We start from the raw sequence: 25700 nt of genomic DNA on the forward strand, positions 1-25700 counted from the left end.
TGTTTCGATGATACGAATTTCGGCTAATACGAATATTTTTCGTGACCCCGTGAGATTCGTATCATCGAGCTTTTACTGTATAAAGTTCTCATAAACTTTTGACGCGAAAGGTGCACTGACATTTCCAAAAGCGTGCTTTAGATTTTCAATTCTGGAACTTTATGGGTTTAATGTTCTTATAAACTTCGGCCAACATGCGCGCACTGGAGCCCTCGTGTGCAAGCCGTTCCAGAAATGGAAGCACGCGCTCGCAATCTTCCACGCAAATGAAAATACTAAATATCACTGTGACTTCCAGCTGGCAGCTGATCATTTTATCCTACCATTTTCAGGAAGCGCGCCCAATGATCAGCTGGATCAGGGAATGCAAAGTAATATAAGAGAAAACGGAAGAAAGTGAATGGCCTATTATTGACAGTTCTTTTTTGCGGGCGACAAAGTCTGGGTCTCCGTGGCCATAGGGACAGTGGTCCTATGGATTTAAGCAAAGCCCCGGCTGGAAATACTGGTATTTTCAAAGCGCTTCTTCACATGCGAGCTCATTGTGGAGATACATATCTGAGGGAACCATTTGTAAATTTGCCCCAGTAATGCCTCGTATTTACACCCAGATGTACAAAACCAAATTATAGACCTTTTCATCGGGCGAGGAGGAAAGGGCGCGCGACGAGCCTTTCCTCCTCTCTGGCTTGTGCGAGCCGGCTCAGCGCGGCCTGTATGTGTTGCCGTTCGCGCGCTGCGGAACGATTCGGAGGTGTATTAGCTAGTTCTGAGTGCAATTTACGGGATGTCAGTTCTTAAGAGGTTGTCGAACAACCACTGTGTAGCCTTTAGGTGCAGGAGTAGCTACAGTATCTGGAAATTTCTCTTGGATGTGCAAAAATGCGATGCGCATCAGCTGCGGTGCGTATGTGTTGTGAACTATGTTGGATGTATCGGTTTTTACTCGACGAAGAGTTGTTGTAAAACATTTGCATCAGCCACCGGCATCGTTCTCACGCATTTTAAGTCTAGTAGACTTCAAATCAGATTGTATGTCTACGTTAGCCTCCTGCAAGAGGCCGACGGCTTTGCTCAACACAGCGAAGCACTGCGCTTGGCAAGCCAAGATGATACACACAATTGCTTCGTGCTTAGATCGGCATTGCCTTTTTTGCCCTGTAAGGCACAATATACAAAGGGGATCGCATAAAGAGAATCGCAACAGCTATTTGTATGGACATAATTTCCATAACGTGGGTGAATGCGTCGTAAATGACTGAACTTGGGAGACTGAAAAAAAAGAAAGAGTTCATATGGGTACTCCTTTTGCGGCAAAATAAAACAGAACACGGAATAACGACGCAATAAGACTTCGCATGGTCGTGCCGCATGCTTGAACCACTTGGACCATACGCTGTATAGAACAAATAGATCTATAACACAGCATTTAATACTGCCTCGGGCGCTCGCACAGTCTGCAGCTGGTCATTCGACCACTCGAAAAGTGTGATTCACACTGTACGGTATGTGGTTATTATTAAACAAACTATTTTATTTGTCGGTGGAAACCTTGCCCAGAAAACAAGGCAGTCGCCCACTGTATCTACACATAACAAATTAACTTGGAACGCTTGTCAAAGTAAACAGCACGACTTATTCTCCAGCAGAATGGTACCCACGCTGTTAGGATCGTCAAATGTTTCGTAACTACTCGTTGCAGCTAAACCAGAGCTTAGAATTACAGTGCTGAGAATGCTGCAGTAAGGTAGCAGTTGTGAAATGAATTTTCAGAAATACCTAACTGATATCCGAGGCTGATTGTAAGCTCAAACGAACGCACACATCTCGCGCTGGGTGCTCCGTCCGCCCTAACACCAGCAGTTACTCCAGCCGCTTAATTACTTCAGACTTCCTTCACCTCACAGGACCATTACCCAGGTAGAAGACGCCATTTCATGCTAGACCGCGCGAGTGCGAAAAAATCTACCAGAAACTGCCGCCGAGCGTATACCACAGCATACAACACGGGCGTTCGCCCAAGCCAGCATGCCAACAGCCCATAGATGGCGCCACTGCCTATGCAATGGCGGCGCCCATGAAAAAACGGTCTATAGAAATTTGTGGTGAAATTATCAAAGAAAGCCTAGATGCAAAAGCAGGCTGCTTCACCATACTTGCTGACGAAACGATGGATATTGCTGGAATCTAACAGCTTACTGTTTGTGGAAGGTACCTAAACAAGGATGCCAAGGACATTGAAGGAGTGTTTTTAGTAGCACTGGAATAGATGCCCTGTCTCATTGCGACAGCAGGTTCTATGTAAATGTGTACAAATTGCTGCAGATTCTAGTCACCCTTCCAGTGACCACTGCCAGCGCAGAGATAATATTTTGTAACATGAGATTACTAAAAAAACTACTTGCGCTCTACAATGTCTGAGGAACGCATGGTTAGGCTAGCGCTTCAGTACGCCCACAGAGACGTCGGCATCAACGTGTCCGAAGTCATTGACCGCTTCGCTAAACTTCCCCGCTAAGTGAAGTAATTGTCCTTTAGATAGCGAAGCAGCAAAAGTCAATGCAAGTAAAACGGTCTGTTCCTTCAGGTTCATAAACTCCTAATTATGAAAATGTATGACTGTTCATTACAGGGGCGTAGCCAGAAATTTTTTTCGGGGGGGTTCACCGGCCCGACCGGGGGGGGGGGGGGGGGCAAGCTTCTGCTTTCCTCTAGGTCACGTGATCGATAATAAATAGCGGTAGTGTAAGCAGACTCTAGACATGTATATCAAAGACATGGGACCGCCCCTACCTCCTCCCCCCCCCCCCTCGCGTGTGCGTGTGCTTGTGAAGATATTAAGTAAAAACTAAAGTAAGCTCATTAAATACAGTAAGTACGACAGGTACAGTGGGCGTTTGGAGCAACGGTCTCTCATCGCGCCACTGAATGGACCAGTCTTCGAAAACGCATCATTGACACCGTGCGATCGGAGAAGACATCATTAATTGTTAATTTCCGTTAAGCGTAGATGGCGTCGTCCTCGTCGGGGCGAAGTGCGTTTCACAAGTCAAGGACGGCTATACGCGTGAAAATGTACGTGTGACCAGGCTATACCTACTCCCATAGCAATAACTTGTTCGCTGCTGTCTTTGCGCTAGAAAACTTAAATACGCGCAAAAACGCGTAAGGCTTTATTATTTTTTTTTTCGAAGCTTTCGTCGCCTCGCTCCCTTATACGAGAGGGTTGCATTTCCTGCGGCAAGTGCATGGGCCGCTGTGTCTTGCGCTGTGTGCGAGCGTGCAGCCGTCATTTGCCTTTACGTCAACAGATTCAGAATTGTACAGAATATTTCACCGCACAGCATAGATATGGCATGTGTACGCATTTAAAGTAGTGCGTGCAAGTCATTTCTGCTTCACTTACGCCGGTGCAAACAGGAAGCGGCCTTGTACCTCACAGAATCTCGACTGATTGGTGTACTATAGTGATGCAGGAATGAACTCCGGTATTATTCAGTGCATAGTGCGCATAAACAATTTCTCAGGACGCGTGAACTCCGACGAGAACTGTCAGCGTCTGCAACAAGAGTTTACTTACGCTGTACTGCGCACAACACTTCATGCTTGTCGGCTGTCTGTTTCGTGCATTCTATTGCGAGTCGGTGGAATTTCACTGCTGTCATCAACCCCTTCGTGTGTACATTCCTGGTTTGGGATTCCACAACAAAACAGCAACTACTAGCCTTCCGTAATTGCTGGTTTGGGATTCAACAACACAACAGTAATTACCAGCCTTCCGTAGGGGCGCAATCGCAAACAAGAGACGTTTCTCGCGCAGACTAAGCCTACGTTCACACTTGGAAAGCGGCAAGCGGGCGGAAAGGCCAAAGCGGCCGGAAAATTTTTTCCGCGCCTGTCCAAGTTGTTCACATTTGTTTTGCTACCGCCGCGGCCGCCGCTGCCGTTTTCGTCCAGATCCATCTAGTCTGCGTACGTTTGTCGGCGTGGTGGCGCTCATTATCGCATTATTTCGAGCGGTATGTTCATTCTTTGACCCACGTACCGTCATGAAAAGTGATCATTTTACGCAACTTCGCGTGTCATCTGCGACCTTCGGTAAATTCCTCGTTGGCGTTCCGTAATTCTCCGCACACGGGCGCGGTAGCGCTGAGTCACAGGTTGGTGCCTAGGCGTGATATTTCTTTAATAGCTTTTATTTACAAGTTGTAATAACATTTCATCGATTTCGTATTGTCGGCGCCTCCAGGACACCAAAGGGGCAACGGGAACACCACAGCTAAAACCTGGGCTGGCCCTTGTGTTGGGGCTCGCCAAAGCCTGCGCGTCCTACGTGAGACCTACGCTCCCAATCTATCGTCGCGACGAGAAAAGCACCCCGCGACTTCTGCAACATACCGTACACGTGCGAGGAGAATTATGGAGCGCCAACGAGGAATCTGCCTAACTATTGTCTGCCATGGAAGTGGAAGAAGAAATGGCTTTTATACTTCTACCTACTTGTTTTCTAGAAATGGACACTAAATAAACGGAAGACGCGGACACCTCGGAAACGGCGGTGGTGGGTTCGCCTGGCTTTGCAAAAGCGCGAGAAGTTGGGTCACGCCAAGGCTTCGTTGCCGCACCTCCGGTCGCGCGACGTTGAATACTATCGCGAGTATTGCTGACAGTACGTTTTAGTGCCACTCTTGTCGTAGAGCAAGGGCTGGTTCTTGATCGCGTCGATCAGCATTACAGCCTACACTTTTGGTGCCATGGTTTTGGTGCCCGGTGCCATTTTACGACCGGGTCCGGTTGTTTACATGCTAGTGTAGCTTCCAGTGAAGCAGAACGACTTTCCACCGCGTTTCCGTTTCGCCATGGCGAAAAAATCGGCCCGAGACCGATTTGGCTCGCAGCCTGTTTTTCTGCCTGTTTTGCCGCCTAGGCGAGATTTTGCCGCTTCCTACAGCTTCGAGACCAAGTGTGAACGTAGCCTAAAATCCTGCGCGAGCGCGGCCTAACCGGCACCTGAAGGGAAGCGGCGGAAATGTATACCGGAGATTTCGACCACCTGGGGTCTTTAACGTGCAGCCTAAATCTAAGTAAACGGGCGTCGAGCGTTTTCGCCATCATCTAAAATGCGGCTGCCGCATTTGTTGCTTCATTTGTTGCGCATTTGTTGCTTCAGAATGCGGCCGCCACATTCTCGCCCAAAACTTCACAGAGTGTGCAAGCCTTGACAAACACCGTGACAGTTTTTTCCATATGCAGACATGATTCGCTGTAAATTACCAACCCAAACGGAAGCGCCCAGGAATTAAATTGTGATAGTAGCACCGGTTTCATGAATTATGTCAGCGCGAAGCGACGAAAACAAAGGGTGGGTTAGTAGGGGGGGGGGGGGGTTGCTGAAAAAATTTCGGGGGGGGTTTGAACCCCCCCAACCCCCCCCCCCCCTGGCTACGCCACTGGTTCATTAGCTTTTAAAACCGCAGAAATTTTCGCCGTTTATTCTAACAGTCAGCATCATGATCAAAATTACGGGGACATCAATAACCAATTTTGGCCGACCTTGCTCATTGAAAGCCCGGCCCATGCGGCGTTTCCCAACAAACACTCGGATATTGGGTAGTTCAGCTTGCCGCATAATCTGTGGCTTTCGTTTGGCCTTTTCTTTCCTTTATAGCTACCTGCTTTTACTTCTTTTTTGAACCAAAGCAATACCCTCCTTTAATTTTGGGTGCAGAATATTTGTTGCCGCAGCATGGCCCAAGTACACATCACGATTTCTGCGATCATAGTATTGTTCTTGCCTGGATCGCCTGTCTTTCTATGCGTAAAGTTTACTATCTGTGACTACGCAAATGTTTATTTCTCTTGTTTGACGCATTATATACAGTGGTGTTTGCTGAGATGCATAGATTTATTGGAGACTTATAGGTATATTTAAATATCTTGTTGCGAGGTTTTGTGTATACAAGCAGCAAACTTTTTTTCCAGCGACACTTTTTTGCCATTTATCAAGTTGTATCTTTACATTTGTATATTCCATTCTATCTTCGCTTTTCTAATGTATATTTTGCAGAACTCCTGCTTTTTATATGTACTCACCGTTGTGACTATAATTTCGGTGCAATTACTCACAATACACGACCAGTAACAGCTGCTCCTGCGCAATCCATTGCAACGAAGGACAGCGTCATTGAGGTCTTTCCCTGGCCGTTGCATATGTACAAAAATGTAAACAAGGTTCTTGAATGACATAGATTCATCAAAATATTTCTCCTCAACTTTTTAATTTCATGGCTTTTACGTTTTTCATATCAGCTGCGTGCACTGCCTCGCTGCTTTCGAACTGATATAGTTCTCAAGTTCGCATGATGTTTCCTGCACTTATTAAATTGACAAAAAAAAAACACGGAAGCATTAATATCGGCTATTTCTGCCACAATTTTGGGGGCATACGAATATACTTTTTATTAAAAATATACATATTTTGCTTGTGTTCATACTGCATAGCATTCAATAATTCGTTTGCAACATCTAATATATAATGGTAATGGCAATGCAGTGATTATTTATGTATTTGATCCCTCGACAAATTCTATATGGAGGAGGCCGCGCTGCAACCTGAGCCCCCCCCCCCGAACAAAATTTCTGGCTACGCCACTGGTGCTGTCGTCTGATTCTTGAAGCTTTTTGAATTCAAAAAGAAAACGATAAATGTGTCGTCACACCTTCTATCGCGCTGTCAATTAAGGAACGCGATTACCTGTATCAAAGCCTGCCTGCCATGCATCGGTGACAAGTGGCTTGAAGCATGCGCGTGTTCCCCCGTCTGTGGGCGCATGATCGCTGAATGTTTCTTTATAAACCCACACCTTTTCATGTAATCAATTGAAGGCTAGGGTCCTACCTGTCCTTTCGTCTTTCTTTTAGTTTTTCCTGTTTATTTAAAGCGCTGGGGGCGATTGCATGAAATAAAAGTTGTACTGTTTATGTGTCCTTTACTTATACCTGCCACGAATGGACATTTGTTCTGCTACAAGAAGCTGTTTGTCTGTTCCACCAAGACATGCCATGAAGAATGTTTGTCCCAAAGCTCGCAGTGCATAGAAAGGGCTACCTCGTAATTCATGATAGTTACGCAGTGGCAAATGTATTGAGCTTTGCGATACGAGTGGTGCCTATGGGAACTGTGTCAATATCCTAAGGGATGCTTGCTTCTGTTCTCACAATGTGTCTACATACTCTGTCACTGTATTCATCTACTTGTATTTCTTGCTCCATTGAAAAGCTGGCATCTGGGGCAGAAATTAAAAAAAAGAAAATGCGTGAAAAATGGAATCTCTCTTCTCATGCAAACGATTCTGTTGATCATATAAAGCAAGACCAAGCAACAAGTTTGTATGAATACGAGACAAAGTGAATCAGGGCAAAAAAAATGTTTGTTTGCTGCGCACAGGTGGTTCTCACTGCACATTTTGGCTTTTCTTATTTACATATTTCAATACGATGCATTGTGTCGCAAAATTGTTGTCACTTGAAGAAACTCACCCCTCTAAATCGCCGCACTTTGTGTTCTCATTAGTATGGCTAAAGGCGCAACCGCATGCACGCGATTTTTTAGCGACGGCGATGAGCGGCAGGTGTTGCCGTCGCGGAGGGCGATCCGTCGCTGTTGCTGGTCGCATCGCCGGTGTCTGGCCAGCCAGAAAATATCGCTTGTCGCCAGGAAGTCAGCGCGATGACATCCGCTGGGGACAGCGATTGCGCAACAAGTTAAGGACCGCACAAAGAGCGACGGAGCCAAAAATGTTAGGCCTAACGTTAAACGACGGGAAGAGAGCAGTGTGGATCAGAGAACAAACGGAGATAGCCAATATTCTAGTTGACATTAAGCGGAAAAAATGGAGCTGGGCAGGCCGTGTAATGTGTAGGATGGATAACCGGTGGACCATTAGGGTTACGGAATGGATACCAAGGCAAGGGGGAAGCTCAGTCGAGGACGGCAGAAAACTAGGTGGAGTGATGAAGTTAGGAAATTCGCAGGCGCAAGTTGGAATCAGCTAGCACAAAACAGGGGCAATTGGAGATTGCAGGGAGAGGCCTTTGTCCTGCAGTGGACATAAAATAGAGGCTGATGATGATGGCAGCTATCAGTCGGCCCGCTTCGATCTGAATTCGCTCTTGCAATTTGCTCTCTGCTGTGGCAGCAAAAAATAAATAGTGCAATCAATCATCACTTCGTCTCATCTCTAGCTGAGGACAAAGTATCGGTGTTCTCTTGTCGTTATTATTGAGATCGGTTGTTTGTTTTGACGCTGTTAGGCCTTACACGCCACCAAGAGCTGAGAAAGTGTTTGAAGGCTCACCAGATGGCGCCACGGCATTTTACATTTGTGGCATGGGACAGATTTCCACTGGGGATGATAGCATATTTCACCTAGATCTAGATAAAACGTTTACCTTTTAATACGTTTGAGATTATGCCGGCACGATAGCACTTATTCGCATAACAATGTAAATCCGTCGCTACTCTTCTTCGCAATGTTGCGTTCATGTGGTTGCTCCATGTCGCGACACGACAGCGCCAGGGTGTGTCTGTCGCTTGAATGTCACGTGCATGCGGTTGGGCCTTCAGCCTTCACTTGTTCCCTAGAGGATGACATTTTAATATAGACAGCTGGCAACACAGAGAGAAAACAAAACAATGTTCACAAACAGGCTCCTTGCACCACCTGGTGTCGGTCGCACGCACAGGGTGAGCCCAAACCGTCTTGAAGGCTGCAGTAAAAGTACAACAGCGCTGAACAAGTCAGGCTCGTCATTCATCTTTTTTTCATATTTGCGCTTGGCGAGTTCACCTTTGGAAACTTCTTGCTCTTGAAAAGTACTGCAATATATTTGATTGCATGCGAGGCTTTTTTTTTAGTTGTTACATTGCGAGCTGTTTGGAAGGATTGGTTCCTCGGCCTTTTATTCTCCACTGAGCTACAGGCCACTAACTTTGACTGGTATGGGCTGAGCAAAACTGCTAGCGCAGAAAAATTGTGTTTCCGCACTCCCACCTGCTTCAGAGAAAATGCATCTCTATTTGTACTTGTTAGTGTGCCACATCATTGGGCCATGAAATGTGGTGGTGGTAATGAATATGGTGACCATCACGGTTTGCACCACAAGCCCCTAACACATTGCAAGCATGTTGGGTGCGTGCGGTGCTCTCTCACCCATGTCATTCAAAAAGCCTTTGCGCGAATTCTCCACTGTGGCAGCAGTGCATTGTGTACTAGTGAGGTTTACCTTAAAGGCACCCTTAAACACGTTTTGGACATAATAAAGAAAATGTTGCCAATCTGCCATAGAGGCTGCTTTGAGCCAACTGTTGCTGCACTGCATGCTGCAGAGAATTTACAATCTCGTCTCAGAAACAGCGAAAAATCACTTGCTCTTGCTTCCACAATGTCATCATGCAGCTTCATTGCAAGCAGCTGGACCCATCAACACTATTGGCTGGTTTTGTGATCGCGAGAGCATTCTCATTAATACAATTATTGCTCATTTTAATTAAATAAATGAAAAAAAAATATTGGTCAGCTCAAAAAGCCAGAACAACCCCATTTCACTGCTGGTCTACACATGACAAATACGGGTAGCTGCACCTGCTGCGCCTGGCCTCCAAGATGGCGTGCTGTGTAGCATTGTGGCTGCCATGGGGTGACGTGATGAGCCCTCTTGGCTGCTCCGCTATGTAGCTTCCACCGCGCTTGTGGAACTCGAGTTGAAGACTTTGAAAAACTCTTGCAGTATATTTGTGAGACGACGTCCTTTAATAATGTGGCCATTCTATGATTGCAAATGTCCACTGAACAAAAGAAAATAGTGCAGTGCAGCAACAAAGGCTCTTGGCAGCTCCAATTGTGCCCAAGTGCCAAGAAGTGACTCTCGACTGTGGCTGCCGTGTATTGGTGACAACAGTACGGCAAGCGGCACAAATTTTATATCTGCGATGAGAAGCACTTCATGGGGGAGCTGCTGGCTGAATGGCACAGTAAACACCTTTTGTTGCTATTTTTAAATAGTTTGTTTCTTTAGCGACATTGTGCATCTTCAAGGGCCCCTCACCAGGGCACCTAGCAAATTTTGATTATTATACGCTGGAAGTTGTTTTACTGAGGACTCTAAGGACTGTTCTATCACATCAAATGATTTATTTATTTAAGAAAATACTGCCAGTCTGAATGCTAGACTTTAGGCAGGGGGGAGCAACACATTGAAAATAAAATGACACAGAAAATACAGAAGTGAAAAGAAACAAAGTGAAATATAGAGCTGATCCTACTGCAGTAAAATAAAAAAAAAGTATAAATCCTATAGAATGAAAGCCCTTATTACACACAAATCAAAACAGTCTCCTGCAAGTGCAAAGAGTGCGCCTAAATGGTTCGTGACTTTATGCGCATTGTGTTCCCGTGTGACTTGTGTTGGTGGTCGCATTATCAGAAGTTTCCGACACACTGTGCGAATTGTTTGCTGGCTTTGTGATGGCAAGTGTTCATGGTCTTCGATTGAGATCTGTTCATGTTTGCCCGAGTGGATAAAGTCAAAGTGAGCCACACTTGTGTGGGGCTGATGCCCTTCAAAGTCTGTGGCTGTGCCACATATCCACAGTGTGAAAATCTCCAGGCTGCAGCATTGCTTAAAAATGCAACATGATTGGCACATGTCCATCACAGAGTAATGAATATCTTGGATTTTTTTTTTTTCTGTGAGAAGAACTTGATTACAGCCTTGAGTTGAAGGGATAACAATTTTATTTTTGCTCGGTTGGCCAATTAAATTTTTCCACGGTGTTCACAGTTCAGTTTCGTAGACTGGGTTTTACTTGTAGGACGTTAAAAACAGTTAATAGAGGACTGAGTGAGCCGCCCTGTGCGTTGCCTTCTCGAAGCTTGTTTGTGATAAATAGTTATCAGAGTTGAGCAGTGGACACACGCACATTGCTGGTACCACTGCTTCAAGCAGGACTAGATGGGGCAAGTCGGGTGGCCTCCCACTCTGGTCGCACCAAGTCCTCGGTCCTCGCCCGCAGAAGGATCACAGCAAAGTTGCTTGGCACATGTTGCTCTGGAGCACGTCACTATTGTGCATCACCTTGGCTGCTTGTCTGGCCGGAAGCCACTACAAAACCACCCTGTCATTTCTGTGGTGTGCACTGTGTGGTGGTTCCTGTGCATCGATATAAAAATCAGTGCACGTAAGACGAGTGCAGCACATATCTACACAATGCCTGCATCAACTGGCTTCTTGAGATGGTTCCTCGGTTGGCCCCACGTGTGACTCTGTTGTTTGGCACGGCAGTGTTGTCAAGCTGATCGTCCTTGGAACTTGCAATGCGCACGAGTGTTGATATCCGTGTCTTCAAAATGAGCAGGTTTCAGACAAATTGCTTCTTCCGACGTTCTTTTCTCCTAGGTATACCTGCAGTGTGAAGTAGGAGGACTGTGAAATCTTAAAAAAAAAAAAAAAAAAAACTTCCTTTCTATAGTGGATAGCAGCTTCCATGCAATGTTTTTACATTTGAAAGTGTGTCACACTGACTTGCAGAGATGAACACTTTTGATGCCAAAATTGTACCATTACCGCACACCCGAAATGATGGCGAGCAATGAGAATGTCCAAACACCCAGGTGCGACAGCAGAATGTGGTAGTTTACTGAGGTACCATTTGGAGGCTGTTATTTACGAAGTTTGAGGTGAGAACCACCAGCTGCTTGCAGCAGTGTAAAGGTTATTTTGGTTGTAGCCAAAGTGACGTTTCATTGCTGCACTTATTTTTAACCTTCTCCTTTGATAAAGTAGGCATGCCAATCTTGCAACTGTGAAATTTTACAGAATGCAGACATGTGCTGTGCTGTGCATATAAATAACTTCAGTGCATATATTCAATCCTTAATAAATGTCATAGCAAAGTTGAATCGAGACTAAGATATGTTCACTATCATCATCAAAATCATCTCTCCTGCTAAGCAGCCGGCTTGGCCAGACTGGCCAAACAGGAGACGGCTAATTGCTGGCTAATTGGTGTCTTGCAGTGCCGATGCATAGTGCACGAACAATGCTTAATTACAAAAAGAAACCTTGCAAAACAATGTGCTATGATTCATGTGAATCACACACGGCATGCGTGCCGGCACGACTGGCTAGCCAGCCGAGTGAAGCCACTGGCCAAAATACATATCAGGTATGACATTGTGAAAAACTGCCACTTGAAGTTGCTCTTGCTTAGGGTTTGAGGATTTTGCAACTGTAGTACACATTTTGAGCTGCAAGCAAACAAACATTTCCTTCACTGTAAGATTTCGCATCATATCTGGCATTTTCAGTTTCTTTATAGGCATAGCAAACCCACTGATATGAAGCATGGTCACACAAGCTTTAGTTTAATTAATTGATCTTCTCAAAATTGTGCCATATCCAGGTGCTGCCATTAATTGAGTGCAAAATAATTAATTTGCAAAGGCTAATGTGGTAGAAAGATATATTTTCTGGTTCTGGTCTTCTCCATCATAATTATCAGATTATGTCCTGATAATGTATGCAAGATTCCAGATGTCATGTCATTTATACCCCTGTCAAGCGGGCAAGTTAAGTGCACTTACGGAGAGTGTCACTCGGTTTAAGTGTACTTTGCCAAATTTAAATGTCGCAAGTGGAGTGTTACTCGCAGAAGAGTACTCCGGTCGAAGTGCGTTCACGAAATGCACTTTGCTGACCGAGTACGTAGCCTCGCCGCCAGCGGTTTCAATGGTACAAAATGTAATGCATAAAGAAAGGACACAGAAGTTTATTTTAGTGGTGGAACAGCTCTTGCACACAAATAATAGCCTAAAACGAGCTCATATTCTGTTCTAGCAGGATCAAATGCCGCCTCGTTGCACACCGCTATGCCGTTCTGTATTGGCTAGGCATTTTTCTTGGCCGGCATTCACTTGCCACACTCTTACAATAAAAAATCTTTTCGTTTTTTGTTGAAAAAACAAAGTTTGTTTTTTGTTAATAATACAACGTAAAACAACCGCTTTTTAGAAATACTTTTCGTTTTAATCTATGTTATCACAAAATGCACTCGTAGTCTGTTGCCTTTTTTACTGCGAGTGCGCTGTTTTCCCATTTAGAACCACGTAGCCTAATGTGTCTGTCACTCTAGGTCCCGAAGCGCATCCCCGTAAGTGCACTTAACTTGCCCGTTTGACAGAGGTAATATCCGTATTTGATGCAGTTAATTCTCCTTGTTGTATTCACACACTGCTTGCCTTCAACCAAATACTGAAACTTGGTGTTGTTTAGAGTGCATATGGTACACAATCAAAACTAATAAATTTTCAAGGTAGAACCTTTCTGGCAATGTCATTTGTGAACACAAGTTTACCACATGGCCTAAAATGTGAAATAAATCATGTGCTGGCTGCTTAACATGTGGTTAAACTCTACTGTGGAACAGCAGAGCCTTGGGTGAAATGCCAAAAGCCCTCGCATACCACGCTTTGAGTGAACCCCAGGTCATCGAAGTTATTCGGAGCCCAATGCTGCAGAATCTCTCCTGACCCACTCTGCAGTTTTGGAATGTCAAACTCCACAATTTGACAATCTGACATTGTGAATGTTGGAAATACATAGTAAGATGTTTGCTTTGCGTGTATCAACATGAGCAGCCAGGGTATGTCATCACGTTTGGAATATTTTTTCAATGTTAAAATTTTCAGCACCCCCAGACACTGAAAAGGTTTCATAGGTAGTTTTTCATCTGCTAGCAAACATTTCTGTATGATCCTTGTAAAAACTTCCTTGCTTCCTTCAAAACTCTCAGCAATCTCTTATTTGCAAGCAATGATGAGCTCTGCATGAAGAATCATTATTCATTAAAAGTTTATGCGCTCCTTCCTTACATATTAGGCTGTGCCAATGAAAGAGGATGATTACAATCAACTTTGAATATTATGATGTTTCATTTGAATCATCACTGTAAAAATTGGACATTTTGTTTGTTTTTTTGCTGTAATTATTCAAAAGTGCTGTAGTACTTCTTGACCCAGCTTGCTTGATTGGCTGCATTATTTCTTTTCCCATTCCAGGTAATGACCATTCGCATAACAGTATTATAGGTTACAAAAAAAAATTATACCACAATCTTATTATGAGGCATGCTGTAGTGGGGACTCCGGAATAATTTGGATCACCAGGGGTTCTTTAACGTGCACCTAAATCTAAATACACGGGTGTTTTCGCATTTCACCCCCATCAACAGTATATACATCATTTTTTATCAATAACATAATATTTTCCATTTTTTGTTGTTTAGCAAGAACCTGTGGATTAAAAGGCAGCCACAGACTAATTCAAAAATCTTAAGATCGAAAATTTTTTTTTTTTTTGAAATATGGTGACAGCACATTCTCCAAGCAGGAGTTATTTTCACTTACGCACATTAGTTTTCCAGGTAATAAAACAGTCAAATAGCATGCTAGTATTGACAGTGTGAGCATAACATTTTGTTTTCTAGACAAAACGTTTTCGAAACATTGTCTTTTTTTCTTGTCAAGAAGTCCGAACTTGCCCAGTTTTGTTGCGTGCAGTGCACAGTGGCCTGCATTTGAACAAGTGCTGGCACAACATTTTCAGATTGTCATTAATTTGTGTAAATGACAGTGTAAGCCGTTTAAACCCAAGAAAAGGTTTCAGAGCACAGCTTAAATAATACTAATAGTATTTGTTTTTATGAACCATTTTTGTTTCACCACTGTCCCACGAGGTGAATTGATCACGATAGACTGGCTCGCTGTATTCCTGTGGCTGTAGACGCACACAAGCGCAGACAGAAAATTCTTGTTTGCTCTTTAAGCGACATCATTATTGCTGAACAACATCAACACTATCTGTCTCGATGTCACAGAAATGTAAATGTCAGATTTGAGGGGCCCAACTTTAGTGTATCACTTGCTTTTCCCAACCTGCCAAGTGATAAGTACGAAGTGTAGGCACTTGCAGATCCTTGCAAGGCACGTGTGGTAGTTTCCATAATTATATGTGTGTGTGTTCAGTGTACTGCTTTAAAGATATTGCACTTTGCAGCAAATTTTTATGTCCACATTATTCAGTTTAGTATTTTGTATCCGTGATTGCCTGGTTAATCCCGAAAAAATTGAAAATGAGTATTGGTACTCATTTGAGCTAGTATTAGTACTCAGCTTGAGCTAGTTGGTACAAAGCTATGATAGATGCAATGGCACAAAAGAAGCAAGAATTTTAAGACTCACAAAATGTGCACCACAAATGCCATCTGGAAACTGTACACTACGAGATGGGTTTTGGTACACACCGTATGTATGCCGTGTCCAAAATGAACACAGTTGAAAATTTGTGCTTGTGGTACACATTCTGTGTGTCTTTACGTCCTCGTCTTCACTGTGCCATTGCATGTACTATCACCATTGCACCTCACCAGCAGAGGGTGATGACTAAAGAAAGGATAGCAGTGGCAGATTGAGACTGCATCAGTGAAAAAAAAATGGAGCCTTCTTCACTGCTGCTATCCATGCTGCTGCTGTTCATGCCTGTCCGCTGCATTTTATGCCTTGGGATATTTCAAGGGCAGCCCTTGAAATGGCAGAAAGCTGTGAGAGCAGCAATGCATCTGAGAGCATTGGTGTACCTACGCCTGGCGCACCTGCGGCCAAAGAATCCTTCGTCGCAGAGACACCGGTTGTGCCGGATGCAGACGCCATGCACACAGCGCCGCTGGCAGTGCTCTGCAACAAGGAGGACAGCACACAGATTGCGTTCTCACTTTTTTGCACTGTAGACACAGATTGTCATAACAACTATAGCATATGTTTTCCAAGCTCATAAGCATCAAACAAATTTGGGTCATTCCTCGCGAGACGTCGCAGACATTGCACTCGACCTTCTGCCATTCTGTTCCAAAAAATTGTGGCCTATCGTTCTGGTGCCCTCGTAAACTATTTTTGCTAGAAAAGGTTTACTCTGCCTCTTAGAGCGATTTCAATGCTCCTGTAGTGGGCGAAAGCTAGGTTGCGGAAAAACACCCACAAAAACACAATACTATACGGAGTGCCTTAAAAATCTGCCAGTTGCCTGTAAAGGAATTGCGCTTTCTTATTCCCTCCCATTGGTGGCCACTACTCTGTCCCACAATGTGCTTTGTGGTGAAGCAATGCGGCAATTCTGTGCCAATTCTTACAAAACTCTAGAAGTTTTACAGACACAATACAACTGCATCACATCGCTGGATAATTGGCAGTAAGCATGTAAAAAAAAAAGTATTCAAGTCGATGGGCAGGTAGTTTCAAAGTAGATGACGTACTTTATATGTAGATCGCTGATGCTGTCCAAATAAAAACGCACTTTTTTGATTTGGAAGGGTGTACAAATAAGATATATTCCTGAAAGGTTAATCGGAGTACTTCTTATTTTAGGTGAGAAAAAAATGTTTATTTTGAGCTTCTGCTGCATCCCTGGACGCTGGCCTGCCAGTCCGCTTAAATGCATTGCATGCTTCCTCGGGGCAACGAAAAGATGCAGCGGCCGTGAGGGTAGCAAAAATGTAGGCTGGTGAGGACAGCTAGTGGGAATTACTCAATTTTCCAAGTTAGCATGAGCCAAATACACAATGTTTTAGTATAGCAGCTTACTAGTTCTTAACATTGACAATGTAATTGCAATGTTCCAACATAAGAAATGAACCCAACTTGCTAATAAATGCATGTGCATATCATTATTCAATTCGATATTCGAAGCTAAGTATTCATTAGGACGGGAACAAACGGTTCCCGTCTATGGGACGAAGTGAGTACGACAGACAAGGCACTAAAAAATAGTTAAAGGAAGCAGTGCCGTCTCATGTCTCAGAGCAGCTGTGACCCGTTCATGCCACCACCGGGTGGCTAGCAGCTTCATGCACAAAGTGCACTGGCTCATCCAGGCTGGGTACCCTATATGGCTCTGCTGACGGATGTTTCAGAAAGGTTTTTGGTGATCCTGACCAGAGGGAGGGCAGGACGCGACGCCCAGGACAAGGGACCTAATGCGAGCACAACCGTCATACCCTATTTCCATGGGGTCTCGCATAGTTTAAAAAAGGCGCCGGAAAAATAGGCACACGCATTTTGTTCAGCGCAAGGGACGAGCTGTCAGCGCTATGCCGCAAGGTAAACAAGGATGTTGCGAAACGCCGGCCACTTACAGGTCGCGTTGCCAGAAAAGACGGGGCCGCGATACACTCAATGAAGCCTTTAATGGCGAGAGACGAACACAAGAGGTATCATGATGATGATAAAGGTGCGCGCACTTCTTGGCGCCAGGCGCAGAGGCAGCAGCCCACGATCCATTCTTTTTCTTCGTCGTCTGCTACTAATCTCCGACGTCCTCCGGGGCCTCAAATGTGGTGACATCTAGTTCTAGACGATGTAGCTTCTGCACTCGCCTCTTGAAGACGTTACCTCCCTGCAATCGGAATAAACAGGCGCACACGAATCCGTCGGCGCCTGGGTACACCTCTTGAACATGGGCTAGTGGCCAGAATAACTTGGGCGTGTTAGGAATGTCGACTATTACGATGTCGCCGACCTTTAAATTTCTTTAGTGATGCGTGGGTGAGCGATGAGCCGATGCCAGTCGCAGCAAGTATTCATGTTTCCATCGCTTCCAGAAGTCATTCATCATTTTTTGTCATGCTGAAAGCGTCACTGATAGTCATTGCCATCGTGGCTGGTTACTCGGTCTGATAATGTCTTTCCTTCTGGTAAAGTCGTAAGTTGCTGGCTCACTAGGAAATGCGCTGGTGTGAGGGCTACAGGCTTGCCTGCCTGATTATCAGAATACGTTAGAGGTCGTGAATTGAGCACCGCTTCAACCTCAATCATAATAGTTGAAAGTTCTTCTGCGCACAGACAACTTCGACCTAAAACTTTGCGGAGTGCCATTTTTACGGTTCCGACCAACCGTTCCCACCAGCCTCCCCACCATGGGGCCGCTTCGACGATGAAATTCCACTGAATTCTTTGGTTCGCAATGTAAGCCTGGAAGTCGTCTTGTCGTAGTACTTTCCATATTTTTTGTAGCGCCCGCGATGTTCTCTTAAAGGTTAAGGCATTGTTGGAGTAAATGGTACTTGGGAGTCCCCTTCTTGCAATGAAACGCTGGAATGCCAACAGGAATGCAGGTGAAGACATATCCGAGACCAGTTCCAAATGCAATGCTCTTGTTACTGCACATGTGAAAAGTACGATGTACATTTTCCTGTTGGAGCTCTCGGATGACTTCGTCTACAATGGTCCGGCAAAATCAAGTCCTGTAGTGTTGAAAGGTTTTATCTTTTCACCCGGCAGACTGGAAGCGGCGCGTACGGCGTCACAGTGGGTGTAGTGCGAAAATGGATGCATAGCAGGCATCGGTTGATTGCTTTCTTTGCCACTTGTCGTGCTCTTGGGACCCAGAATCGTTCGCGTACGTTGTGTATCATCGCCGTTACTCCTCCATGCATGACTCGACGATGGGCATCCGCAAATACCAGCTCGGTGAAACGATGTCGACTTGGAAGTAGCAATGTATGCTTCATGTCTCGGCTGTCTGTGAGGTTCTGTAGTCTTCCTCCGACGCGTAGAAGCCCGTTCTCGTAGAGAAATGGGTGTAGTTGTGCAACCCATGATTTACTGGGCGGACCTTGCCTTTCCAGCAACCAACTCCTCTCCTCGGGAAACGATTAAGTTTGAACTTGCCAGATCCAATATCTCTCATCAGCCAATATTTCTTCAGCTGAGATAACTCCAGCTTTTTTAATCTTGCACTTAACGTTGGAGACAAAGCGCTGCACCCATGCTGTGACACGGAGAGGCACTTCGTGGCATCTAGCAGTGGGGTTAACTGCAATGCGTTTCCTGTAGAGTGAAGCGTCGTTCGATTTGTCGCTGTTATCCCTAGGATGTCGTTGATTTGGGGCTCTGAATGCTTCACAGCTGGCCATTTTTCCGAGTCCTTACTCAGCCAAGCTGGTCCTTGTCACCAGTCTATCTCGGTAACCAGTGCGTTCCAACAGTTCCAACATTTCACAATCCAACAATTTCATGACCGTAGAGGCTTGGGCTAGTCAGTACATACTCGGTAGGGAAACAGCGCAAAAAATGCCGTAAGGCACAACACCAATCGTTGGGCTCAGCTGATTATGCTACTTTATCCGGACCTCCGCCTAGGCCGCAGGTTTATTTATTTATTTATTATACATACGTTCAAGGCCTAGTAGACACAACAGAAAGGAGTGGTGAAAATATACAATATTTGCATTACAGGACAAGAATGAAAAAAAAGTAAACTATAAGGCACTTTGAACGGCAATGTTGAAGTTAGTGGTGTCGCAAATGGAGACTGTGGAGGTGGGAAGGCGGTTCCATTCATTGGCGGTTCTTGGCAAAAAGGAAGAATGATATAAATTAGTTCGACAAGATGGCACTTCAATTTTGTGTTGATGGTCGATGCAAGATGAGGTGTAACTGGTTGTGGTGAAAAGGTTTTTTTTTAAGAGAAGGGTTAAAGGTAATACATTCTATGAACAAGACAGAGATGAGAATACATGCAATGTAATGACAGGTCAGGCACATCTAGTGTTCTTTTACATGGACGTGATGCTAGAATTATGTGAATAATTTGAGAGAATAAAACGGGCGGCGCGGTTCTGAAAGCTTTCAAGGGAGATGATGCGATTGGTATGAGCAGGGTCCCATATGACACAAGCCTATTCTAATTTTGGGCAGACGAGTGTTTTGTATAGAGTAAGCTTTAGTGTGATGGGTGCTGATGCAAAGTTTCGGCTCAAATAGCCTAATGTTCGGTTAGCATTATTAGTGACATATTCAACATGCATGTTCCATGAAAGGTTGTTAGTGACATATAGGCCAAGATACTTATAGGAGTTAACATCCGAGAGGGCAGTACTATTAATAGAATATGGGAATATATCAGAAGGGATAGAGCTAGAGGAGACGTGCATACTATTGGCGCGTTGCATTTTGCATTTACTTGTGTTAAGCTGCATTCGCCAATTGCTGCACCAGTTGGATACACTATCCAGGTCGTATGCAACTTAGGGGAATTCACTAAGGTTAGTTGTTTTGCGATAGATGGCACAATCGTCCGCGAGCAGCCTAATGGTTGAATTAGAGATACAGTCAGGAAGGTCATTAATGTAGGTGAGAAAAAGCAGGGGACCGAGTACTGATCCTTGTGGCACACCGGATGATACAGAACAAGGTCTGGACGTTAAATCGTTGGCGGTTACATACTGGGTCCTATTAGAGAGGAAATTATTTAGCCATGCAAATACCTTGTGGTCAATATTAAGAAGGGAGAGTTTGAAAATCAGTAAATAGTGAAAAAAAGAATTGAAAGCTCGCAAGAAATCCAGAAATACACAGTCGCTGTGAAAATTCTGGTCCGCATTATTAAACAAGTCATTCGTAAAAGAAAGAAGTTGCGTTTCACAGGAGAATTTTCTAAAGCCATGCTGTGCATTGTTAAAGAAAGAGTTGGTCTCGGGAAAACTAATAAGATGTGGATAATTTATATGCTCTAACATTTTACTTGGAATGCATGTTAATGAAATTGCAGCCGGTAATTATTAGCAGAATGAATGTCAACTGATTTGTCAGCCGGAACCACCTTTCCCACCTTCCAGTCTTTGGGCAGGGCAGAAAGCTGTGAGGACTGGTCAAAAATCTTCGATAAAATAATGGATGAAAACAATTCAGTGCATTTTAGCATTTTTGAGTTAATGGAGTCGGGGCCACAATACGAAGGAATTTAAATTTAGATTGCTGATCAGTTTGCCAATGCCCACTCAGTCAAAAAAGATAGAATCCATAGGCGGAAAAATTGCGTATGATAAAAGTGGCACAGCTGTTGCGACTGCTGAAAAAATTGGAAGGTATCATTCAAGATATCGCAGCACTCGTGAGGCAAAACATGCACGTCAGACCGAACTAACTGCAGGGCATTCTTTTCAGTATCTACAGACTGTGGGTTGGAAACCAGAAACGATAGAAAAGTCTGTTTGGCATGACCTATTGCCGAACAAAATTCATTGGCAATGTGACGGTAATGGGACCAGTGATAGGGATGATTTGTAACTTTGGCGCGGCAAAACGCCCTAATTGAACGGATATAGCGGTCCCAAAAAACTGGCCATTATGTAAGTAGCGCAAGCTGGCATTAGTTAGGGCGGGAATTTCCCAGTGCCAGGCCTTCTCCACAACGCAAGCGTATGTGGGGAATCCCGCACGTCGTCGTCCGCAGGGGATACGTAGTAAAGAGAAGCATTGCTTACGTGGCTACTTTATTAAGAATGAAAATTGAGCTTTAGTTTTGTCGGGCTTTCAAGCGTGCAGCCAAAGAAGGTGCCCACTTTCAAAAGTGGGGGGGGGGGGGGGGCATACTTGGGCATACTTTGCACCCCTCCCCTCCCGGGAATTACACCTATACAAGTGTACAATGCTACAACACATCTTGCGACGCATGCACACTCTGATCATACCCTTCGCAATAGACAATCAAGAAATGTCTCGTGCCAAGTGAGAACTTGATAACAGTGATAACTAGTGGCTGCGAAAACTGGTAAAAAGTGAAACGACGTGTGGCACAAGCGTACCTAGGAATGGTTTAGCGAATGATAGCCCAGCGATGATGACAGCTGGTCCAGGATCATGGTCATGATGGTTAAGCAGATGCTGCCTAACCTCGTAGCCTTCTGTGACCTCAGCAGCGCATAATGATGACTCAAGTTGGTACCAACGGGGGGGGGGGGGGGGGGTGGCAGCCCAACTATTGCATAGTGCGCTGTCACACGCATACGTCACCACTGCTGCCAAGGTACATTATATGCCTTAACTTGAAAAAAAATTCTCAAATTTTGGCTGTCGTAGCCAACAGTTCGTCGTAGCCAGGTTTGTTAAAAGTAAAATTTCTAATAGGCAGAGCAAACTGAAGTATGGTCTATTAGACCCAAAAGCGTGTTGTAGGTGGATCCATTGTAACGGACTTCTTATGGACTTGCGTTTCCACTCCAGTCGAATCGACTAGCAAGGTGGTGTTGCACAGAATAAATATGCTGCCGCTAAAATTAAAACTCTGAATTATGTAGTGGTGTGTGTACTATTCCGACTGGACTGTTGATAAAATTGAACACTGTCTGTCTGGTACTCACCCCTTTGCACAGCTGCAGTGCCGTCGATGCGGTGGGCACACTGTGGGCCGACAAAGCTCCTCGTGCACCTACACTGGTTGACGCCAACACAGCGGCCGCCGTTGAGGCACGGGATAGAGCACTTGCCTGCATTGGCATTGTTTTAGTTGGTACGAATTCATGGTGGCAGGTAGTGCAAGATTAACGGGGACAACACAGCATACATCACACGCCTCTCTAGCACTGTTGTAGCTGAAAAAACTCACATCTTTGTGGCAGTACAAACCTTTTACACGCCAAAACCACTATCAGGATCTGAGGCACACAGCAGTGATTTTGACCACCTGGGGTGCTTTAACAAAGTCCAAGTTCACTAGCGTTTTTGCACTTCGCCTGCATCCAAATGCTGTCACCGCGGCTTGAATCAAAGCTGCGACGTCGAGCTTAGACGAACTGATAGTTAGGAGAGCTGGTATGGGTTCATATTGGAAATGGAACCACAGAAAAAAATAACACAAAATGACACAAGCGTCGTGTTATAGCTTGTGTTATGTCATTTCATTTGTGTTTTTTTCTGTGGCTCCATTTCCAGAATTAATCTCTAGCTCAGAAGCGCTACACCGTAGTCACTAATGGCATCCTCAATAATTCGCACCGGGTGCGCACTGGTGCGCCCGTTCGTCCTCGATAAATCGCCCCGGTGCGCACCCGCCATCCTCGAGAAATAGGGCACACTCTGTCGGGGCAGATTTTTTGTTGCCCCGAGGTGCACCAGAAAAATCAGCGGAGCGCCGCTGTGCAAACCCAATAGGCATTGCGTGTCGTGCGCGTTGCAGACTACACAGAGTGACTGGTATGGTGACAGCAAGGAAACTCTGGCGCACCTTGAATTTTTTTAAGCTTTTTTTTTTTTTTCGAGTTTGTTTGATGACAGCGAGGGCAAAATCTTGATAAAGTTGGCTACCAGCAGAGGCAGTAATGGAAAGTGCACAATTTTCTTGGAGGAGTCGTCAAGTTGTTCAATGAGAGTGATGTGAGTAATTATAATTTTTTATAGCGCAGAATTAATTTTGATTGCGAGGTGGTGCTAATGTTTACTTCAGTTCCAAAAACACTTTTGAGTGTCCAGGGACGTGTGCTATAACATTATAGCGGAGTACGAAAGCTCTCACTTCTTCGAGGACAATTTATGCACGGAAAAAACTGCAGAAGAATATGTGATGTCGTTCTTGAGGTGAATGTTCAGCTCCAGATACTTTTAATAGTGTCTATGCAAGAAGCAGCGCAATTTCATGCAGGTTTGCTGGAACTAAATCTTCTGAAAGGGATGTTGCCATGCTGTTTGGCATGGCAGAAAGCACCCCTCATGGGATCATCGAACGGGTTGCTTCCTTTCTGGAAAGTATCAGTGGGCGAATAATACATTTTCTATTAACTGCAGAGCAGACAGCTGTCCTGGGCATGATTTCGAGCCAGTGATTTCCTGTGTACAAGGTGTCCCAGCTAACGTTAGCCAAGGTCTTAAAAATAAAATATAGGATATACAAGGACGCAACCGATGGTATTCTGACAACGATGGTAGTGACGTAACCCACTAGGATGATTTTTTTCATAATTGAACTATAGATAATGAGATGAGATTAATTAACGAACCTTTTAATTATTAAACTGAGGGCACGACTCCCAATAGAAAAGTAAGAGTTGTTTTAAAACACACAATTTTGTTGCTTTCTGTGAGCTATGTCTCGTGAAATTCTTTTTTCTGTTTTACAAAGAAAATGTGCGAAATATGAAAATAGCCTCATGATTACACGTCGACGTGCTGCGACATCAGCTGTCCCAGGCGTTACGTATATCCCCAAACATGATAATGTGAATAGGCCTTCATTCAGCAGTTAATGACTTATCGGTCATTAGTTCCTCAAGCTGTAACTTTGTCATCACAGCGGAATATTTCTTGTCATGAATTGTTAACTCTAGGGACAAGTTGACAACCAAACTGACAGTTCGCTCAGTTGTGTGCACGGTTAAAACTGTGCGTTACGCCAGACGGCACTAGCAGTGCGCACCGGCGCAGTGCATTTTTCACTCTGGGGATTTATTTGCGTTCGCCTCTCCGTACCGTACAAGCATATTTCAGAGTTGTTGCTGTTTATGCTCGGGACGACCTGGGTTATGATCAGTGAAGCACAGTAAGCTGGGCGGGTTGATATGACTTAATGTTGAATTAATTCATCTGGATTAATGTTGGAAGTAAGCTTTTGGACTTAGGTTGCCGAGACAGGTGACGGAGGGTTCGAGAAAACAAATGCACTTCTAGCTGCCAGAACTTCATCCAGGTATGCGATCGTCATGCCCTTGTTGAGGTATTTGTATCCCATCAAGTTTGCGAACTTCAGCTTCGCCTTCCCTCCAGATCTTCCTAATTTCAATGAACAGCGATTACACCTTCTTCGGTTGCTGCTTCTGGTTTTGCTGATAAGGGCCGCATTAATCTGGTGAAGGGTGTTGCTTTGCACCACAAAACAGGAAGGCAACATTTTTTTTTTTTCTGTCCGACTTGTCAGGGTCGGTATAACAAAGCAGGGGGGTCATCTTTCTTCCATGAAGATGGCGATGTTTTCATTTGGTAGTTGCATTCGGCCTTCTAGCGGGACTTCAGTCCTTTGTACGACACTCATAAAGGTCTGTAGGAAGCTGCTGCGAAACAGGTCCCGTGTCGTTAAGTTTGACTTGCGGTTCTCAAACCATATCCGAGTGGCATCTTTCAAAGAAAACTAGACATGGTGCAGCTTGTTGCAGTGTGCCAGTTACTGAACGGAGCAACCTTTCCCTGTAGTATGTCTCCAGCCAAATCGTCGGATCTTCAAGCTATTATCCACAGAAGGTCGGTGGCTTTCTGGGTTGTTGCAGCATGATCGCTGCAGGCAACACTGAAGCTTTCAATGTGGCTGTTGACTTGGCTGGTCTCCTCTGCTATAGAGGTCTATACTCCAGCAGCAATTCTGGTAGCCTCTGGCTATATAGCTAGTCTATGGTGACGTTGGTGTCGTCATCATGGAAATCCTGCAGGGGGTGTCCTGTACACAACGGAGAAACACCTCCACCAGATTTCACGTTGTAGTAATGGCAAAGAACCAAATTGTGCCAAACTATGCAGATCCAACACAAGAAACACTCAAACCAAAATAACAGCAGTGAGCACGGTCATGGAATCTGATGTCATGGGTCACGTCAGTCCGTACATCGTATCTGTACATCGTACAAGTATCGAGTACATTTCAGAATAATTGCTTGTCCTTGCTTACATTCAAGGATGTACAAAAACATTCGCGTCACGCACGTCATTAGACACTACTGGCAGGCTTTTTTTCAAGCACTGCGATGTGATGAGATTTAGCTTCAGCTGTCTGCTTTCCAATCGTCCTTTTGATTTTTCTTTGGTGTGTCTGGTTGCTCAGCTGAGCAG

General features: G+C 44.7%; 2 protein-coding genes across 4 annotated transcripts in view; one reads left to right on the plus strand and one right to left on the minus strand.

The window, feature by feature from the left end:
* Nucleotides 1–25700, plus strand: part of LOC119431000 (5-demethoxyubiquinone hydroxylase, mitochondrial) — a 52496-nt gene that overhangs the window by 9432 nt on the left and 17364 nt on the right. The window lies entirely within an intron of this gene.
* The window catches only part of LOC119430998 (protein shifted), a 281749-nt gene continuing 266827 nt past the window's right edge, over nt 10779–25700 (minus strand). The window contains exons 8-10 of one of the 3 annotated variants that reach the window (XM_037698467.2): nt 22253–22378; nt 15710–15791; nt 10779–11463 (exon numbers count right to left, since the gene is read on the minus strand). In XM_037698467.2, the coding sequence (XP_037554395.2) occupies nt 11454–11463; nt 15710–15791; nt 22253–22378 (218 nt within the window). In that variant the 3' untranslated portion in view covers nt 10779–11453. Of the gene's footprint in view, nt 11464–15694; nt 15792–22252; nt 22379–25700 lie in introns of all 3 variants that reach the window. The other 2 variants (XM_037698465.2, XM_037698466.2) reach the window with 2 other exon arrangements.

This window comes from Dermacentor silvarum, chromosome 10 (genome assembly GCF_013339745.2).
Source record: "Dermacentor silvarum isolate Dsil-2018 chromosome 10, BIME_Dsil_1.4, whole genome shotgun sequence".
Taxonomy (NCBI): domain Eukaryota; kingdom Metazoa; phylum Arthropoda; class Arachnida; order Ixodida; family Ixodidae; genus Dermacentor; species Dermacentor silvarum.